Source organism: Xiphophorus couchianus, chromosome 9, assembly GCF_001444195.1.
Source record: "Xiphophorus couchianus chromosome 9, X_couchianus-1.0, whole genome shotgun sequence".
Classification (NCBI taxonomy): Eukaryota; Metazoa; Chordata; class Actinopteri; order Cyprinodontiformes; family Poeciliidae; genus Xiphophorus; species Xiphophorus couchianus.
The window spans coordinates 3,265,962-3,284,509 of NC_040236.1; the positions used below are offsets into that span (position 1 = coordinate 3,265,962).

The following is an 18,548-nucleotide window of genomic DNA, read 5'->3' on the forward strand; positions in this document are numbered from 1 at the left end:
TCCTATAGACCATTCTGCACTTGATTTACTGATTCCAACCAAACAAGGACAAGGATTGTTTGTTGAAAATGTCTTCCTGTTTAGTAGTGAATTAACTAAAGAAAACGTCAAAGAAAAAGCACCAGTCAGAAGTGTTTTATGCAACTAAAGGAGAATAGGAGCAAAGTAAGAAAAATACGAAAAGAATAGTTTAAAATGAATGTTAGAAACAAAAGACGATGAGGAGAAAATCAGGATGATAAAGCATTTTTGTAAAAAAAAAATAAAACATGGGGGGCTGTGGAGGTAAACATGTACAGTAGGTGGCAGTATGCACCTCTGGAGATCCGCCAAGAAAAAGAGGAAGATGAGACGCACCAATCAGAAGCCCAGTCCTGTGGTAGGCAACCAATCAGCGTCACTTTAACAGGATTTAAAAAATTCAACCGCCATTATTGTTATGTTTCTTAATCAGGCTGCTTTCACTGTGTTCGTTGGGCTCGTCCGGATTTTAAGTTGCTGTTTTGAAAAGAAGACACGATTCTTACGCATTATTCTTAGAGAGAACATCAGGTAGAGTATTAATTTAGTATTTATTTAGTATTAATTTAGTATTTATTTGTTTGTTGGTGGCTGCTAAAGGAATATAAGGCTTGCTGTGTTTTCAATGAGCTTAGCTAGCTTTGGGTTATTTTTGATCGTCCACTATAAATAAATATATTCTAGTTTAATTTTATTGTTGTTAAATTACTGCAGCAAGTTTGAGTGAATTTAGACCGTCTTACCGTATAAGGGCTGATTGGGTGATGTATATTCAGTCACTTTGGCCCAGAAAGATGTGTTATGTCTTACTTACTACCTGGGTAGTAAGTAGTTGCAGTACATTTGCTAGTGTAAAAAAAAAAAAAAAGGAAAGGTAGAGAGGAAAACTCCCCTTTAACAGGAAGAAACCTCCAGCAGCACCATACCCTGAGTCCATGTAAACGAGCAAATGGGGGTTTAGAGAACAGAACAGATGCACAAAAACAAAGAAGCACTCATCCAGAAGTATGTTTAATCCTAAATAAAAAGTAAAGAGAAAATAATTACAGTAATGTGGAGACAGAGTCAAACACCTAACGGCAGGACCAACTGGGTCATCTATGGCAGTGGTTCTCAAACTTTTTTCAGTGATGTACCCCCTTAAAAATATAATTTTAGTCAAGTACCCCATGACACGGGCAAAACATTTTTGGAATAAAAAAAGAGGTACAGTGCTGTAAATACCCTGTAAATACTGAATATAAAATTCAGTGTATGAACACACATTTATATTTTATCGAACTTTTTACAAAATAATTTTTCCCAAGACTAATTATGAGGAGCCTACTGATTTTTTAAAGGTATTTTGAAAAGCTTCACGTACCCCCTGCAGTACCTCCACGTACCTCCAGGGGTACGCGTACCCCCATTTGAGAACCACTGATCTATGGAATGGGAACATGAAGTTATTGGCAGCCACATCTCAACCAGTATTTATTTTTCCAATATCTGCCATGTTCCACACACGCTGTACCTTTTGATCATAGCAGCTCGCAGTAGATTTCCTTTATTTCGTCAACATTTGTGGAAGCTGAAAGTCGGATGCGTTCTGTTTTTCATTCCTGCAGAGCTCTCAAAAATGGATTCTCGATTTGCTGACCTTCGGCGGCGAGACATGAGCGTGTCAATGCTCCGAGTGAAGCAGTCACGCCGGAGATCTCAGTGCCAAAAAGAGAACCGGGAGCGGATGGTGAACACTCGCAGGCAGCTGGACAAACTGCCAGAAGGGGACGTGTCTTCTCTGGACGTTTCCACGGTGACTACCAACATGTCCACTGTTCAGAAGAAGACACAGATCAAGGCCACACCAGCTAACAGTATGAGCTCGCTTTTCCACACACGGGCATCTCTAGAGATGCTTTAAAAATCTATGTCACATTCTGGATTCTTGGCTTCTTTGGACTTCTTTGCCACTAATTGTGGCTTTCGAAATGTGTTTTCCTACAGCCGCAGTAGTAGACAGGCTGCAGCGGCTACAGAACTGGAAAGAGCAGAAGGAGCTGAAGAAGGAAAAGGAAAAAAGAGAGAGGGAGTCAAAAAGAGTGTTCAAGACTGGCCTCTATCAACCCAAAGACATGTTCAGTTTTGCTCCGCTGCCTGCCGTCCCGTCTGCTACATCCAGACCCAGAGAGGTGCTGATCCACCCATCCCACACACATCTGGCTCCTGTTTATATATTAGATAAGCAAAAACACGTTTGACTAAAAATAAATGTCTGATGATGGCTTTCTTTCAGACAAAGATGAATGTAGCTCCACCCCAGAGCAGCAGAGTCACTCGCTCCATGAAACAGGCCCAGCAGGAACCACAGAGGGTAAGTCCTCCGATTCTGATCCTGAGGATTTTCTGATATCCATCCGTAATACACCAAGTAAAATATAAAGCATATTTTATTGCTCTTCTTTTGCAAAAGTTTCTGCAGCCTCTGGTGACGCAGCATCAGAACACTCGGGCGAACAGAGGTAAGTCAGGAGCAAGCAGCTTATTTTAACATGTTCACCTTCAAGTGAAATGAGGGGAGCACTGATATCGATATGCAATATAAATATTGCTGTTATGGCCGATAACAGATATTTACCAACATTGTATTTACATTTCATATATGTTGCTACTCTTTCAAAACCTTGATTAAAACAACCACAGCATTGACTTCAGCATTGCTTCAGTTAAACTTCCCACAATCCTTTGCTGCATCTCTGTCACATGACCACTCTGCTCCCCTGCACCTACAGAAACACAAAGCAACAAAATGGAAATAAATCAGTTCTAAATATCGACCCAGTTTTATTTATCAGACTGATACCAATGTGTTAAAATATAACTATTAGTTGATACTGATATCAGTGGCCATATGTCGTGCGACCCTAAGTAGATCCGTCCTGATATCAGTATAAATCATATGCTTTTATTACTTAATTTATGTAGTGGAATGTTAGGAAAGTTGTGATTAAGTGATATTACTCAGAACGATAGTCAACAACAATCAGGATGAGAACAACTGACCCACTTCTTATTATCCAACCAGTCTGTCTGCAGGACAGAAATTCAGGAGCAGACTAAATGCTGGAATGGAGTGATTCTATCAGCGTTAATCTTGCATCACAGAGTTTCTATGCAGGCTGATAGAATCCCATACCTGTTTTTTGGCTGATATTGGACTGATTTCCGATGTAGTTATCGGATCGGGATACCTCTTTCCCTAAGTGGAACTTGGTGCATTAGCATATCATAAAGTGAATTTATTTTGGTGGTTAAGTTAAAAAATGTGTAACTCATTGTTTAGATTGTTGCTCATAGTGGGATGTATTTTAAATGATTTGGGGTTTTCAGAAAATTACATAATATCAGTAAGAACAGGAGTTTTATTAAAGAAATGTGATGTGGAACTCCTGACACCTGCTCAACAGACTCAGCAGTCTGATATTTCTGAATTAAAATCCTTCATGGGTGTCATGTAATACAAACGATTTGAGAAACAGAATTTTTGGCTTTTCCTTTGGATGTAACCAGTAATCATCAAAATGGAAGTAGTGTGTGTAACAACCTTTCCTTTGAGTTGGATGACTCCAACTCTTCCATGATGATGATGATGTTTTAGATCGATCTGAGCCGTTAACTGACAGCTTCCCTTCTTCCTTTTCAGTCCAGCCGGCCAGGACCCGTTCTGCTGCCACCAAGACCAGTGCAGGTAACCCGCTGGACGGGACGGGACGCCCGCCTCGGCAGCAGCTATAGTGTTTCCATATTAGCATGTCAATCTGTGTGTCTGTCAGGCTGTCCTGCTGCGTCAGGGCCAGGCGGCCGAGCGTTATCCACCAGATCGGCCAACAGGCCTCCGGTTACTAGAGCTCAGGCTGAGGTGAAAGACAATCCTAAGGCCAAAGGTACGTTACACAATCACAGGCTTCCTAGTTGCTGCTAACGAGCTGTTTGATTTGGTTGGTTCAGAAAACTGAATATGTAAAGTCTGTCTCTGTTCTCAGATGGAAGAACCACAAGGAACAGAGCAGTTATCAACCCTCTACCGCCCTCGTCTGGAGAAGGAAGGAACTGTAAAGGTACAAAGTATTTTCCCAAAGGTCTGACCTGCATTAAAGGGGCACTATAATGTAAAATCGACTTTTTTAAAAAAAAATCTATTTGTCATGTTATAATGTTTCATCATCAAAAACTCACCTGGAGTGTTGCCTCGACTCTTTCATGCCTGTTTTAGAAATCCTTTAATTTCCATGGCAACCAGTCAATTGTGTAAAACACCTGAGTGGATCTAGCAAAATTCCAATAAACGACTCACAACGACCATCAAATCACAATGAAAGACGGCGTAAAATAAATACACCAGCTATACACCATTAAAAAAAAATACATAAAAATTATTTTTAAATATGAATTCTGGTGTTTACATCTCTACAGCTGTCATCACCACAGTCCAGCCTGATGAGCACAAGGTGAGTGTTTTCCCTCAGTGTCCCATAACACAGGATTACAGTGAGATTAAAGTCAGAGAGACACACATCAGGTTGTTTGCAGCCATTTTCCTTTTTGTAGGAGGCCGAGCTCACCGAACCTCCGGTCCAGGAACAAGAGAAAGCAGTCTGTCCTCCATGCCCCACGCCTGGCCGCGAGGACAGAGCCACGGCAGTGAGCCCAGCTCCAGAGGAAGCCGCCCCTGCTGAGGGTTCTGCTGCTCCTTCATTTGCCCCTGACGGTTTCATCTTTGAGGCCCCTGCCGGGCTGTCGGCCTTCAAGTTTGAGCCTCTCACCCCCCGATCGGCAGACGCCTTCCTCACTCCGAGGTGATTGACATTCTGATTCGGTTCGATGCATCGGCATTAACATCGTAGCGCTCCGATAACCAATGTGTCTTTCCCTCTTGTTGCCAGTTTTGGGTGTGTGAGGGGAGGAAGTTGGTCATGTGATGGTGATGCATGCAGGATGGTGGGGAGTTTACATGAAGCCTGCTCTGTGTGTGTTTTCACTGACAAATAGGTAGAGAAATGTGAACAATGCTGGTTACTGGCTGAAGCAGAAATGTTAATATTAGAGTGGGGATACATTTCTGCTTAAATAAACTTGGGCTGGACAATAAATGTTTTGCGATAGACATGATCAATATCCATAGATAATACATCTGATAGAAAATGTAGTAATTTCACTGAACTCTGATCCAGAACTGCACAGCATTCTGGGAGTTGTAGGCGGAGGAAAGGCTTAGTTGCTTAACCTCTCACAGCTTGCTAAGCTAGGTTGCTCTTTGATTGCCTAGCAACAACCTGTCTGGAAACTTGCTCAGCAGCTGTTTCAGATTTCAGCATCGTGCTTCACAACTGCTTTAAAAAAAAAACAATGTTATGGAGAGAGAACTGTGAATAAAACAGGAAAAGGTTGCGTTCCAGCATGGAACTGTTTCAGATAGTTAAAACTAATAATTATTTATATTGACTGATAAGAAACCTTTAAATTCTGACAGTTTTTCAACCCTGACAAACGGATATTATTCTTCTTATTCTCACCAATGTCGGCTTGTTTTTAATGTAAATGCTGTGCTCTGGTTCTATCCAGTCCCAGTTTCAGTTCCCTACCAGCACCAGTGTTCAGTGATGAACCTCCAGCTGAGCCTGGAGAGCCCACTCCGCCCGAGCCTCCCGGCCGCTCTCCTCTGCGCATCGCTTCGGCCTCAGCCAGCCCGCATGAGTCAAAGCATGACGTGCCGTACTTCAGGTAGTGGCACTTTGAAATTCACCGCTCTCTTCCTCGTTTTAAAGCTGGGAGAGTTGAAGCATCTTTTGGTTTCTGGTTCGTTCAGATCAGAAATGTCCAACGAGACGGACAGACTGACAGACCTTTGTCTCCGCTGGGAGTCCAGAGTGGAGGACGAAACCATCCCAGAAGAGAGTGAGTGTAAACCTGAAGTACCCCAGACTCGTGTCGTCAGCTGAGCCGTTTTCACTCAGCGCCGCTGTGACTCTGTAACAGTGAGAGACCGAATGCGCACAGCAGTAGGCCAGGCGAGGCTGCTGATGAAGGAGCGCTTCAAGCAGTTCAGCGGCCTGGTGGACGACTGCGAGCTGAGCCGCGGAGAGAAGGTCACCACCTGCACCGACCTGCAGGGCTTCTGGGACATGGTGTACTTCCAGGTAGGGCTCCTCTGTGGGGCAGACAGGAAGTGGTTTTAGATTCAAACGCGGCAGAGTAGCCAGATGTGTGCTACCTTCCAGGTGGAAGACGTCAACAGGAAGTTTGATGCCCTGAGAGAAGCAGAGGGCCGCGGCTGGTTGGAGGAGCTGAAGCCGCCCCCACGACAGAGGAGAGCGGTGAAGGTGAGCTCTGCAGAACAGGCCTGGAAAAACAAATTCCTCTGATGCATCGTAAAGTAATAATATCACAAACACGGGATTGGTTTCAGAAAGGTTTTCATCTTTCTATCCCCCCTGAGAGTTTTAAACCGGAACACGCCGATCCACTTTCTTCACTTTCGATAACGACATCTGAGCTTCAGTGTTGGCTGATACCGATCCGATACAGATAAACAGCTGAATTAACTCAAAATGTTTGGTTTTTTTTTTAACACAGACATAGATGTACTTAATGCCTAATTTATTTCATAACTGCACCAATACAGCACACTGAAATCCACCAACAGCTTCAAGCTAACAAACATGTAAAATTGTTCAGTCAGTGCAAATAGGAGGAGAACAACCGATAAATGGTAAAGAAACGAATAAAAACAATATGCTGTTGGTCAAACATGAAGAAATAAACTTCTTTCAACTGGCTCAATGGTGTAATTAGGAATTCTAAATATAATGTAAAATAAATAATAAAGCATGACGTTGCTCAGAGCACAAAGCATAGAACTAGACTAAATAGATATGCCCTTATGGATCGGACACATTGTCACCAATACCCAATATAGAACTTTTTTTCAATATCTGGACTGATACAGATATTAATATCGTATTGGTGCATCTCTAGTTTTAAACATGCTAATCCTATAGGGGGCAGCGTAATGCAAAGCTTAAAACCAGTCAGCCAATCAGAAAAGAGCAAAATAAAAAAACTCCTCCTTTAAATACATTTTAAATTGGTTGTTCTTTGCACTGAAAATCCTCCAAACTACCATCCATCCATCCATTTTCTGTTCACCCTGTGTCCCTAATGGGGTCGGGAGGGTTGCTGGTGCCTATCTCCAGCTACGTTCCAGGCGAGAGGCGGGGTTCACCCTGGACAGGTCGCCAGTCTGTCGCATCTATCTAAATAAAATCTAAGTAGCAGAATGTGACCAGACAGTTTAGTTTATAATTTGTGTCCCATTCCCTCCCATGTTTATCTGCACAGCAGAACAGTACTGAAGTACTGAAGGTCAGGCTCTAACCAGTAAAAATCCTAACCTGTCCTGATTGTTTTAAAGAAAACGTTGGCCGTTCCCGCCAAGCCGCCAGGAAACAAAGCTGCAGCCAAATCTCGCCTGGCGGCGGTGAAAGCTGCCATGAAAGCCCGGCAGCAGGCAGAGAAGGCAGAGGACACAGGGGGCGCTGCTGGCAGGCAGGAGCCACTGGAAGGTCTCTCCCAGCTGGAGAGCCCAGCCAGACCGTCAAGTGAGTGACAAATACAGGTTCACTTCTTTATGCTTTATTGTTTAGAATCATCTTTCTAATTGGCGCATATGTTTGTGTTTTCAGCCCGGCGATCCAGCCGCCTGAGCGCGGCGGCGGTGGCGTTGCCCCAGACGGTGTTGGCCCAGGCTTCCCCCGCGGCAGCTCACCCCTCACCCAGGAGAGTCACCCGCCAGTCCCTTGCATTGACCCAGACCCCCGTTCCTGCTCCCCCCGCTCAGCCTGTCCACTCTGCACAGAAACACCTGGACTACAAATCCCAGCAAGAAGCTCCTCAGGCCTCCCAGAAGCAGAACGCTTCTCTCTGCTTCTCCCCTGTAAAGGAAGTTCCTTCAGACGAGTCCCAGAACCAGACGAGTCCCAACCAGCGCTCTGAGCAGGAAATGGCGTCCGAAGACCTTTCAACTCTTTCTGTGGACAACAAACCCTGTGATGTCTTCAGCGCCAGACTTTCCCCGTCTTCATGTCAAACTCCTTCTGCAGTCCAACCACTGGCCCGTTCCCCATCCGATCAGGTTCCCATGGAGACCCAGCCGCCCAGCTCTCCCACTCCAGATGTTTCAGTCGTTGAGGTCTGATCCAAATACTTATGTATTTATCAACACAAAGTCCTTTTTATGTGTTGCTCAGATTTTATTCTGGTAATTTAAATGCAGGAAATTCCTGGTTTGGACTTTGAACGTTATTTCCAGCCGTCGCAGAGATGCAGTATGTCACCGGGGGACACTGTTGCCATAGAGATGTCGTCATCCATGGGAGCGGATGTAGAAATGGAGAGTCCTAAAGGACAACCTGCAGAGCTGCTTGCTCATCTAGAGCCAGGTATGACGAACGCTGCATGAGCTCCGACTTCTGGGATTTCCACCTGTTAAAGCTTCATTAAGCAGGAAGCTACAAAATGTATTTATTTATTTGTTACAACTGCAAATTTTTAACTGAACTGCAGGGATTCTTTTCCTTCCATTTTAGCTATGCTATACCTTATTTAAATCCCCCCAAGATTACACGAGTGAAACATTTTGAGCTGTATGAAGAACTTTACAAGAAACAATTTATTAAAATTGCAACCAAAAATCTAATCTACATATATTTAGTTATTTTTCTGCTTAATGAATTCTGATTTTTTTTTTTTTTTCATTTTTTCAAGTGTACTCCTACTTATTGCTGCCTGCCTGATATGCTTTGGGGTTTGTTCACATTTTTTGCTCATCTGTCACAACAGCACTCTCAGCGGTGTCTTCAGTGTTCAGTCCTCAATCACCACAGGTCATTTTTATTTTTTATTACTTTTCTTTAGACAAAAACAAATACTAACTTAAACCAGCACACAAGAGTTCTTTGTGCTTTAATAATTAATAACTAATCCATTCTGGTACTGGTTTCTTTCATTTTGAATCTAATTTGTGTATTTGTAGGTGCAGACTGCGCAGTCGGCCTTGCTGCTCTTCACCCCGGACCTGAAGGACCGGATACGCCCGTCCACCTGTCCAAGTGACCTCATGGTCTTCACCCCTCCAAACGTATAAAAGCTTCTCTTACATTGTTCTGTTTTGACTAAACATGTTCAACGTCTGGAAAAAAAAGAAAAATTTGTCTTTTTTTTTTTTTATTTTATATATTCAGTTGAAAATATTTCTTTTGCTTCTTTTGAATTAAACTTTGTGTTTGCAAAGTGTCTCTGAAATTGCTTAACATTCCATCACAGACCAGCTGTAAGCCTTTCCAAAGATTTTTTTAAATTTTATGTATATATATATATATATATATATATATATATATATATATGCAATGGAGAGAATAGACATTGAACAGAAGCTTTTCTTTTATTGAAGATGTCAAGTGTCCTCTGATTCTGGTTCCTCATCTTCATATAAGCTTATTATTGCCTCTGGTTCCTGCAACGCAATGATGGAGGATAAGTATCATTTCGTTAACGGAACAAAAGTTTAGGACATTTAAAAGAATGAAAATACTTATGCATCATTGTTTAAGCCAGTATTAAGAAAAAAAAGTGGAAATTACAGTAAGTACAAAGCTAACAATTGTTAGCTTTACCCGCTCATGATGGTGTTATTTTAGGAATTAAAACCTCTTAGCTTTAGTTTTCTATAAAGTGAAATACTTTGGTGTTTTGGACTTCCTCAGCAAGCTTCTCCATCTTCCTGGTAACCAAAACATGATGTTCAACTGCAGGGAAGAAGCAGTGGGTAAAAAACTGTTGGATGGTGCTTGGTTCTTGATGGTCTCTGGATTCATGTTCGCTCATTTTCTCCTTGCTATGATCCTCTAAGAAGTCTAGGGCAAAGAAATAGAAGTAGTCAGACCAAATTTTTGCTGAATGAAACATTCCTGCAGATGATTTCTAAGGCAATCATAAGATTTAGCTCTTTTTAAAACTATGAACTAAATGTCAAATGTCCTTTCTATTCTGAATACAATCTGTGTAAAAAAAAAAGGATTTCTAAAATAAACTGCAGATGGAGGCAACACAACTAAACCAGGCTGAACCTGCATGCTGTGGTTCCTCTGGCTCTTCAGGTTCGTCTTCCTCACTCTCCATTTTTGGCACAGGGTCATTTTCTTCCTACAACAACATGATTAGTTAGTTTATGGTGACTATTTGTGTGGATATTAATCAGAAGTATTAAAGATGGCATCCAGTAGAGTTTATTCTTTATACAAAAATGTAAAAAAAACACAGCTGTGTAATGAAGTCTGGACTTCCACTACACAGTTCACCAAATATGTTTTTAAAAAAGCATCCAGAAGGAAAATAAAGGTGCTAACTCTCCTGTTTATTTGGGTTGATGACATCACAAGAAGCACAAGTATAAAAGTGACGCCAGACAGGTGGTAGTTTCTGAATTATTTGCGTTAGTGTAACTGGGTCTATATTAATAGTTGTATATGTACGCAAAATGTGTTCTTTAATGTATCTGTCTGCTTATACTTGACTGTCCTTGTGTTCCTCTGTGTCTACTATAAGGGGTTTGGTCCTCCAGCTCCGCCTTACTTTCTTCTTTTGTTCAGGGTCCTCCAGGACTATTACAAATATTAAGTTATTAATTTCCTCTTCCCTTTTGTTACTCATTCCACCGGGGAGAGGCAAGTTTTATAATCCATTGGAATCCTTTCATTTATATTTTTCCTTCTGTATTAATGACAGGTATGTTAGCTTGGCCCTTTTCTTATTCGTTCCACTGGGGCGAGATCGGGTTGGAGAACTGGAGCACATGCTATGTGCTAATGCTAATATCTCCTGATTGACAGATTAAATAAACGGAGACCGCCTCCAAACCCAGACTTGGTGTGTTGTGGTCTGTCCGATCACCACGACACACACACACAACGCAGAAGTCCACCGCTCACATTATCCCTGTATGATGTCACCAGAGGGAATGTGAAGCAACTTTGCTTTATTGTGATTTTCAACAAAATACAAAACAAACATGGAACTTTTTATATATAAATATATATATAGTATATATATATAATATATAAATAAGTTCGATCAATTCTACAGTAAGTTCTAGCAAGAAACTTTGCTTTTTCCACGTAAAAGAAAATCAGTTATTAGAGGCCAGGTTTGAAAAATATTGAATAGGTGCTGATCATATCAACATTATTTGGTTTCCCACTTCAACACTTTTCAAAAGTGAATTTTGCATATTAGACTGTCTGATGTGAAACACTCGTCTCTGCAGGAATTTTTTATCACTCATACAATTTTTATTTATGTAGGACAGTAAACAGAAGAAAGATTCTCACTTCCTGGACATGTTCGGCTGTAGCCTCTGCTTCCTCCTCCCCCGAGGCTTCTTCCGCCTCTGTAATCTGGCTGTCGGTCGCAATCTGGACCGTGCTCTCCTCTGGCTCATCAAAAACCTGCTGGAACTTTAACTCTGCACAGTCCAAAAGCACCTCAAAAAACTCCAGGAACACAATCTACAGATGAGATCAGCACGAAAGCATTAGTGAAGAAACGCTAAATGAAGCACATTATGATAACTGACTGGAAACGGAGAGGCGGACCTCCAGGTCCACACGAGAAGGCCAGTTGTCGCTTAGACAGTGCTCTGCAATGAGGAACTCCAGTAATGTTGTTGTGGTGAGCCGCTGATCGAACAGTCCGAGGTCCTGGGAAGGTAACAGAACATTATTAATCTAATGCCTTAACCATGTATTAGAGATATTGCAGGGTAGGAGACAGTAACTGAAGACTAAATCTGTAGCCTATAGAAGGCGGTAGAGAGGTTCTTAAAAGGTTTGATTATAAAAACCATCTACATTCTATCAGTCTATCACCTGAAAATGACTGGAGGACCTGCAGAGACAATCGATGCTTCACTGCCACGGGCTTTAAGGAGAGTAGTTCCATTAGCAGTTTGTTACAAGCCATGTAGGAAAACCAGCAACCAGGGCTGAAACAATTAACCCCATACATGGTGTTGAATTAATTATTGAAATAATCACCAACTAATTTAGAAATTCATTAATTATTAATTGAACTGTACAGATTTTAAAAAGTCACATTTATTTGTAATCTGTTCTACACAGAACTCATCAAGTGACAGTTTTATCTTCACCTGGTTCAAATTTTGCATAAAAAATCTAATATTGTGCACATTTTGCTTTCCAATTAATCCAAAAATTGAATCACCAGATCAGCGAGCAGAAAGGGCCGAGCTTTTCACATGTTGATGTCAGAATGACTTTTTAGCTGCAGATGCATCCTTTGCCACAAATGATCAAGTGTTCACTAAAGGAATGCTGCTACTGCTTTTTAGGCAATGACATTTTCTTTTATTAATAGGAATGAAAATATTTGTATTCTAAAACAATTCCAAATAGTACATGAAAAATATGCAGAAATGATATCTGATTAATCATCAGAATAGTCAAATCCTAAAATAACACCTGTGTGGCGGAAAACTCACATCACACACCTCTGAAAAAACTGGATGGGCTTCTCTTCCCAAAAAACAGCCACATACTTAGAGGTGGCGGGAAGCTAGCTAGAAATAGCTAGAGCAGTAGTGGTTTGTATCACAACATATTCATTTGTAAGAATGGTCCAGTCAAAGCACTAAATCTAATTATAAAGCTGTGACAAGGCCTAAAATGAGAGCCTCTCCATCCACTTTGACAGAGCATAAGCTGTTCTGAGAGAACTGGCAAGAAAAAAAAAATCACTCTGTAGGTTTACGGCTCTGGTTATCAAATGAAGAAACAGAAGTAAAAGAATGAATCAGTGCAACACACAGATGTGTGTTCTACAGCTTTGCATTTGTGTGTGTGTGCTTTTTCTGATGTAAAGCATTGTGAACTGCCTTGTAGCTGAAATGTGCTATACAAATGAACTTGATTGAGTGATTGATTGATTGATTGATTGATTGATTGATTGATTGATTGATTGATTGGTTGATTGATTGATTGATTGATTGATTGATATGCGTGCAGCTTGTGGCACCTTGAACATCCTCAGCAGGTGTCTGCAGGTCATGCATGTCTCGTTCCTGTGGGCTGAGTAGATCCTGCAGAAATACTGAAAGATTTCCCAGCACTTGTTCAGGTACTTCAGAGCTTCCTGTGTGACGTCTGGCTGGCTGAACAGGAGGCCTGCGTTAAAAAGGCTGCAGTTATTAAATCAGCTCAAAGACAACATGTAAGGCAACACGGGAATGACTTTTTATTAGTATGAGCCCGACCATTCAATACTTTACTTATGTGTATTCAGTAAATGTGTTTATCATTGTATTATTTAGACATTTTATATGTACAACTATATAAAAAAACAATATTCGGTAATATTTTATTTGCGGGGTGTCATTATTTCCAGAATGACACTTCATGACTACAGTCGTAAACATTCATGAAGACTCCTTCACCTTCATGACACGAGCTATGTCACGTTTATGACAGCGTCATGCCAGTCTTATGCACACTCCGTCAAATAAAGTGTTACCAAATATTCATGTCTGCATGAATACTCTGCTGGGTTTCCCTGGAAACCTTAAACTAAACAACCAGGAGCGTTTCACAGAACCTTCCTCCCAGCAGAAGTTCGACTCTACAACCATCACTGCTCCCAACAGAATCTACCAGTCCATCATCCCTGCTGGCATTTACAGTCATTTACTCAATCTTAAATAACATTTCTGCTGTTATTGCACTTCTGTCTTTTTTCTGCACTGCACTGATATGCTGTATTGTAAGTAGTCAGTTGTCTTTAATGTTCCATACACTTATAAATTATGTACATAAAAAGAAAGCTCATCCGACTGAGTTGCAGGTCGCTCAGAGTTTGACGCTTCTATTTCTGATAATTGTAGTATTTTTTTATGTTTTAATCTTGTATAGTATATTACTATTATTATTGTTAATCTTGTTTTAATGTACGTTTTGATCTTTTGTATGAGCCTACATGCCTTGATGCGGCTCTTACACCTGAATTTCTCCACTGCGCTGGATATTTCTGTTCTGTTTTATTTTGGGAACCAGTAAAATAGATCAGCACCTTTTACATTCCTGGCGTTTGGAAGGACGTCGTTCGTCATCAGTTTGGAAAAGCAGGCGGCCAACAGGTGCTTCTCCGACCTGCAAACAGAGAAGACGTTATGTTTTTATTTTTTCTAAAGTTCTCACGGTGTCTAATATTTCATCATGTCTTCTTTGTTTCTGCACAACTAAAAAGCAGGATAAAAATGTTTCCTGGTGAGGTTTTATACATTTCTTTCAGATCATCTGCTTTCGATTCTCTTTCTAAACCCAGATGGATCATAACTAAATCTAAGTTATTTTATTATTCAACAGGGCTGTGCTGAAGTATTTACACTGCTTGAACTTTTGATCGCAGTAACAATGTGGAAGAAGACACTTCATTCAGATGAACGCAAAATTCATATGGTGGAATATTAAAACTGCAGATTCCCACTGTAACACACGGCGGTGGCAGCATCATGCTGTGAGGACGCTATTTCTGAGAAGGTTTCTTGAAAAAATTATTTTCTTTATTTCTTCACAATATGTGACACTTTTGGTTGAAGCTGAATGTTTTTACACAATATCTACTGGAGGAGATGTTTTCCTTACACCAGATCTTCCCTGTAGATGTAGTAGGCCACCGTCACTAGACCCATGAGAAACTCATGAAGCGGCATGAACGTGAAAGGTGAGCAGGTCTTTGCTACACCTCTATCTTCTGAAACACAGAAGGAAGACAACAGAACAAGCTTCCTAAACGTCTGCAGCAGCTAACCCGTCCTGGATAGCGATCGTTACAAACCAGACTCCTTCACCTCTGATCAAACGTTCTATCTGTGTCAGCGTCACGCTGTGACGGTGGATGTTGCAGTCCTTGAGCAGGCGCCAGAACTGCAGGTGGGACAGCAGGAAGATGTTGTCAGGAGGACTGGAGCGACTGGAGAGGCCGAGTTTGCTGTAGAAACCAAAGATGAGCCTCAGCTCCACGTGTTGGCTCATCACCACAGACTCCACCTGAGACAGCACAGACACAGTGCGAGGCGGGGAACAGCAGCGGAACGGCGTCATAAAGGCGGAGGAGCTGACCTTCATGCGCTCAGCCTCACGGTCTCTCTGTGGGATCTTATTCAGGAGAACTTGGATGTTGAAAGCCATGTCAGATCCTAGTATCTTGGAGTCGTTGTCTGACAGCGGAAGGATGCCTGCGACGGCGACTGTAAAACCGTGAAAATTGGGAAATGTATTTTGAATGTTCGCTCAAATGGGGCATTTCTTTACCGAGGGGCAGTGAAGCTCTGTCTTCATTCAGGCTGGCTAAGATCAGATCGTCATCAAAGTCGCATTCAAATACACGGCCACTCCTCGCAGTGAGCTTGCCCTGAAATCCGAGGGACACACACATCTTAGAACGCTTCAAATATTACAAAAGCAAAATGATCAAAACTCTTCCTGGGAGATTTGAGTAGCTTCATCTGTAGCTGCCAACAAGATAACTTCTTCTAGTATACCCCATAGACAGCACTGGTAAAGATGGGTTAGTAAAGTCAGCAGTGCATCCTCCTCAAAATGATATTTTTATACACATAGCTACTAAACAACATAACCTAAAAGTAAAGCTTTCATTTTAAAGACATTGTTGGTGCCACTGATAATAAAAACTAAATACAAAATATGGAAGTGTGAGATTATATTACTCCAGTAAAATCTATAAACAAGTTTACCAGGTGTACTAACACATTTATCAGAGTCTGCATCTGATTTATAATCCAGATTTCAGATCATTTTTAAAGCCTCTATATTTCTCAGATGAACACTAACCTGCCCGTGTTTTTTATTGTTCCTCCATTCTCCTGTGTAGATCGCACCACCAGCGTAGTAAAAGATTCCTTTTCCGTGACGCTGACCTTCAAAGAACTCCCCACTGTACTGGTTGCTCTGGGCATACTGGGATCCATCAATGCGCTTCAAAAACCAGGTGTGTGTGCCCAAACCATGCTGGAAGATGAAGAACCAAGACTCCAATCCAGTTCGTAATAAACATTAAAATATGGCATTGTTGCAAAATGACTAAAGTGTCCCGGCAGTTTCTTTCCAGGTCAACGGTTAGAGGGTTAATTAAAACTAAATAATTAATTACTGTATCTACATATGTGTTCAGTTCACAGTTCAGTTCAGTTCTTTCATACCTGCACACCATCTTTCCAGCTCCCAACATACTGCTGTCCCAGTTTGGTCCAGTTCATAGTTCCCTCTCCATGCCTCAGATTGTTCCTCCATTCACCAGTGTATGTGTTTCCAGACGGGTAACTGTTAAAACCCACTTAATATTATCTCACTAATATTAACTACAAGGTAGGAAGTGATCAAGGACACACTTACCCCCTCTCTCCCCATCCGTCTCTCTTGTTCACCACCCAGTCCCCATCATACCAGGAGGTCTGGTCCTCATTATAATACACTTTACCCTAAATAAACAGAGTTCAGGTTAAAAGCTGACATCCACCCATCATGGGGATAAGTGTCACATTAACGTTAAATTGATCTTTTATTTATCGTACAAAGTATGAATTATAGAAGGACCGGATGCACAAGTTTAAATTTACCGAGGATGTTCTATGATCACATGGTCAAGCGGTCCAGCAGTAAAATTATCCCCAAAACGTTTTTCGGATTGGATGAAGCGAGTTAATATTAAGCTGTAAATTTGAGGTCTACATTTAAAAAGTCTGGTCTAGGTAACTAATTTAAATGAGCTTTACAAAATCTGTGAAGAAGAGCACCCGACTGTTCAACCACGGCCATGTCAGTAGGTTGTTGGTGGCTACAAAAGTAGCCACCAACTACTATCCCTGGGAACTGCTAAGGAACATTTATTCAAACATCAGTGGGGTGTATGTATATGCTATGCATATTCATTAATTTTGCCATTCTGTGTGGAGAAAAAAAAAACATTTAAAAAGAGAAGAAAGAGTAAGAGTAAATCCTACCTTTCCATGCCTCTTGCTGTGGTCCCACTGCCCACTGTAAGACATACCGGTTCTGGGACACTTGTAGGTTCCCCTTCCATGTCTTATACCTCTGCTGATGTCCCCTGTATAGGTGCTACCATCAAGCCATGTGAAAGTTCCCTGGCCCATTGGCAAGTTGCACACAAAGTCTCCCTGCCAACATTGAAAATTTTAACTCACTTTGACATTTTTGTTGAGCAGATACAATGATTAAATCCACATGTTTAGGCAGTGATTATATGCATCACTTAGGGAACATACCTCATATTTCACACCATCTGCCTGTGTGAAGGTACCAAATCCCTCCATGAGTCCTTTGGAGAAAATTCCCTTCACAAAACAATTTACATAACTGATTAATCAATTTAAATGAAAATGACTTTGTGTAACGTGGAGGCAAATCTAAATATCCAACTTTTTGTGTGTCAGTCAATGCACCTTGTACTCATGTCCTCTGTGAAAAGAAGCAACACCTTCTCCATTGATCTGTCCATCACTGGTTTCTCCTTTGTACCTGTCGACGTTGACAAAATTATACACTCTACTGGATTTAAGCAGAGCTAGTCCAACGCACAAGCCAACTATGATGATGACGCTTAGGGCTTGTCAAATTTGCAAAAGTATATTTTCAGCACAGATCAACAAGTTTTTGAACTGCTTAGAATTTTTATTTAAGATAAAAAAGGAATTGGCAAGTTTACTATAAAGAATAACTTTCCATTGTTTTGTAGATGTAGTTACAATCTGTTCTCTTTGTGTTTTGAGTTCGGTTTATTCACAAATACATCTAAGCAAGTGATATCAAATAATCTCTTAATTGCTTTTAAGATCAATTAGTTCAACTTGCCTTCCCCACACCTTCTCCCTCCCAGGTACCACCAGAAAGAGGGGCCCCAAATGTAAACCTGCTTAGGGCCAGATATAACCTGAGGCCTGCACTGCCATTTTGTCAAATCCGATTGAAAAAATGAATCTTGCTACATTTAGTGATTTATCAGCAATTACAATTTGAGAACATTTTAAAACATTTTATTAAATGTTAGGTTAATAACTATTTAAGATACCTTTGTATTTTCAGGCAAATTATATCAGGGAGATCATAAATGTCTTCGGTTTGGGTTCGGTCATTACTCTCCGAGCCCCTCAGCAGAATATTAGCTACTCTTTCTGATAAACTTAACAAGCTTTCATCTAAGTTTTCACCGCCACTCTCGTTGTTTTCAATTTCTGCTTCCATACATATTTCTTCGTCGCACAGTTCAGCATTTAAAACCTCCATGGCCACGTTTACTCCCTCAAATGTCCTTCGTTTTATGTTTCTCAAGCGACTTGAAACGTCTCTATGGTAACGTTCGAGAAAGCTTCTAACTACGGCAGCCTA

At 41.2% G+C, this 18,548-nt stretch overlaps 2 protein-coding genes across 12 annotated transcripts; one reads left to right on the forward strand and one right to left on the reverse strand.

Annotated features, from left to right (window-relative positions):
- Positions 1–413: 413 nt before the first annotated feature.
- Positions 414–9,348, forward strand: dlgap5 (discs, large (Drosophila) homolog-associated protein 5). Of its 6 annotated transcripts, none has more exons than XM_028028694.1 (19): positions 414–552; positions 1,629–1,877; positions 2,008–2,192; positions 2,297–2,374; positions 2,474–2,522; positions 3,704–3,748; positions 3,810–3,944; positions 4,044–4,118; positions 4,474–4,508; positions 4,609–4,856; positions 5,623–5,781; positions 5,867–5,955; positions 6,037–6,197; positions 6,279–6,380; positions 7,472–7,658; positions 7,743–8,248; positions 8,333–8,498; positions 8,899–8,942; positions 9,092–9,348. In XM_028028694.1, the coding sequence occupies exons 2-19, from the start codon at positions 1,640–1,642 to the stop codon at positions 9,200–9,202; spliced, it is 2,613 nt and encodes an 870-aa protein (XP_027884495.1). In that variant the 5' UTR covers positions 414–552; positions 1,629–1,639; the 3' UTR covers positions 9,203–9,348. The 6 variants fall into 6 exon arrangements, with proteins under 6 accessions (XP_027884495.1, XP_027884496.1, XP_027884498.1 ...); XM_028028695.1 differs by having other exon boundaries at positions 9,098–9,348; XM_028028697.1 differs by having other exon boundaries at positions 3,834–3,944; positions 9,092–9,247.
- On the reverse strand, positions 9,291–18,523 carry rsph10b (radial spoke head 10 homolog B). Of its 6 annotated transcripts, none has more exons than XM_028028702.1 (18): positions 18,232–18,523; positions 17,606–17,681; positions 17,429–17,497; positions 17,147–17,320; positions 16,539–16,624; positions 16,346–16,466; positions 15,978–16,154; positions 15,438–15,537; positions 15,246–15,361; positions 14,975–15,173; positions 14,769–14,877; positions 14,194–14,273; positions 13,147–13,295; positions 11,709–11,813; positions 11,445–11,621; positions 10,185–10,260; positions 9,799–9,971; positions 9,291–9,571 (listed from the first exon to the last, which is right to left on the reverse strand). In XM_028028702.1, exons 1-18 carry the CDS (start codon positions 18,444–18,446, stop codon positions 9,512–9,514), a joined length of 2,262 nt encoding a protein of 753 aa, XP_027884503.1. In that variant the 5' UTR covers positions 18,447–18,523; the 3' UTR covers positions 9,291–9,511. The 6 variants fall into 6 exon arrangements, with proteins under 6 accessions (XP_027884503.1, XP_027884502.1, XP_027884501.1 ...); XM_028028701.1 differs by having other exon boundaries at positions 14,769–14,874; positions 15,246–15,373; XM_028028700.1 differs by having other exon boundaries at positions 15,246–15,373.
- Positions 18,524–18,548: the final 25 nt, after the last annotated feature.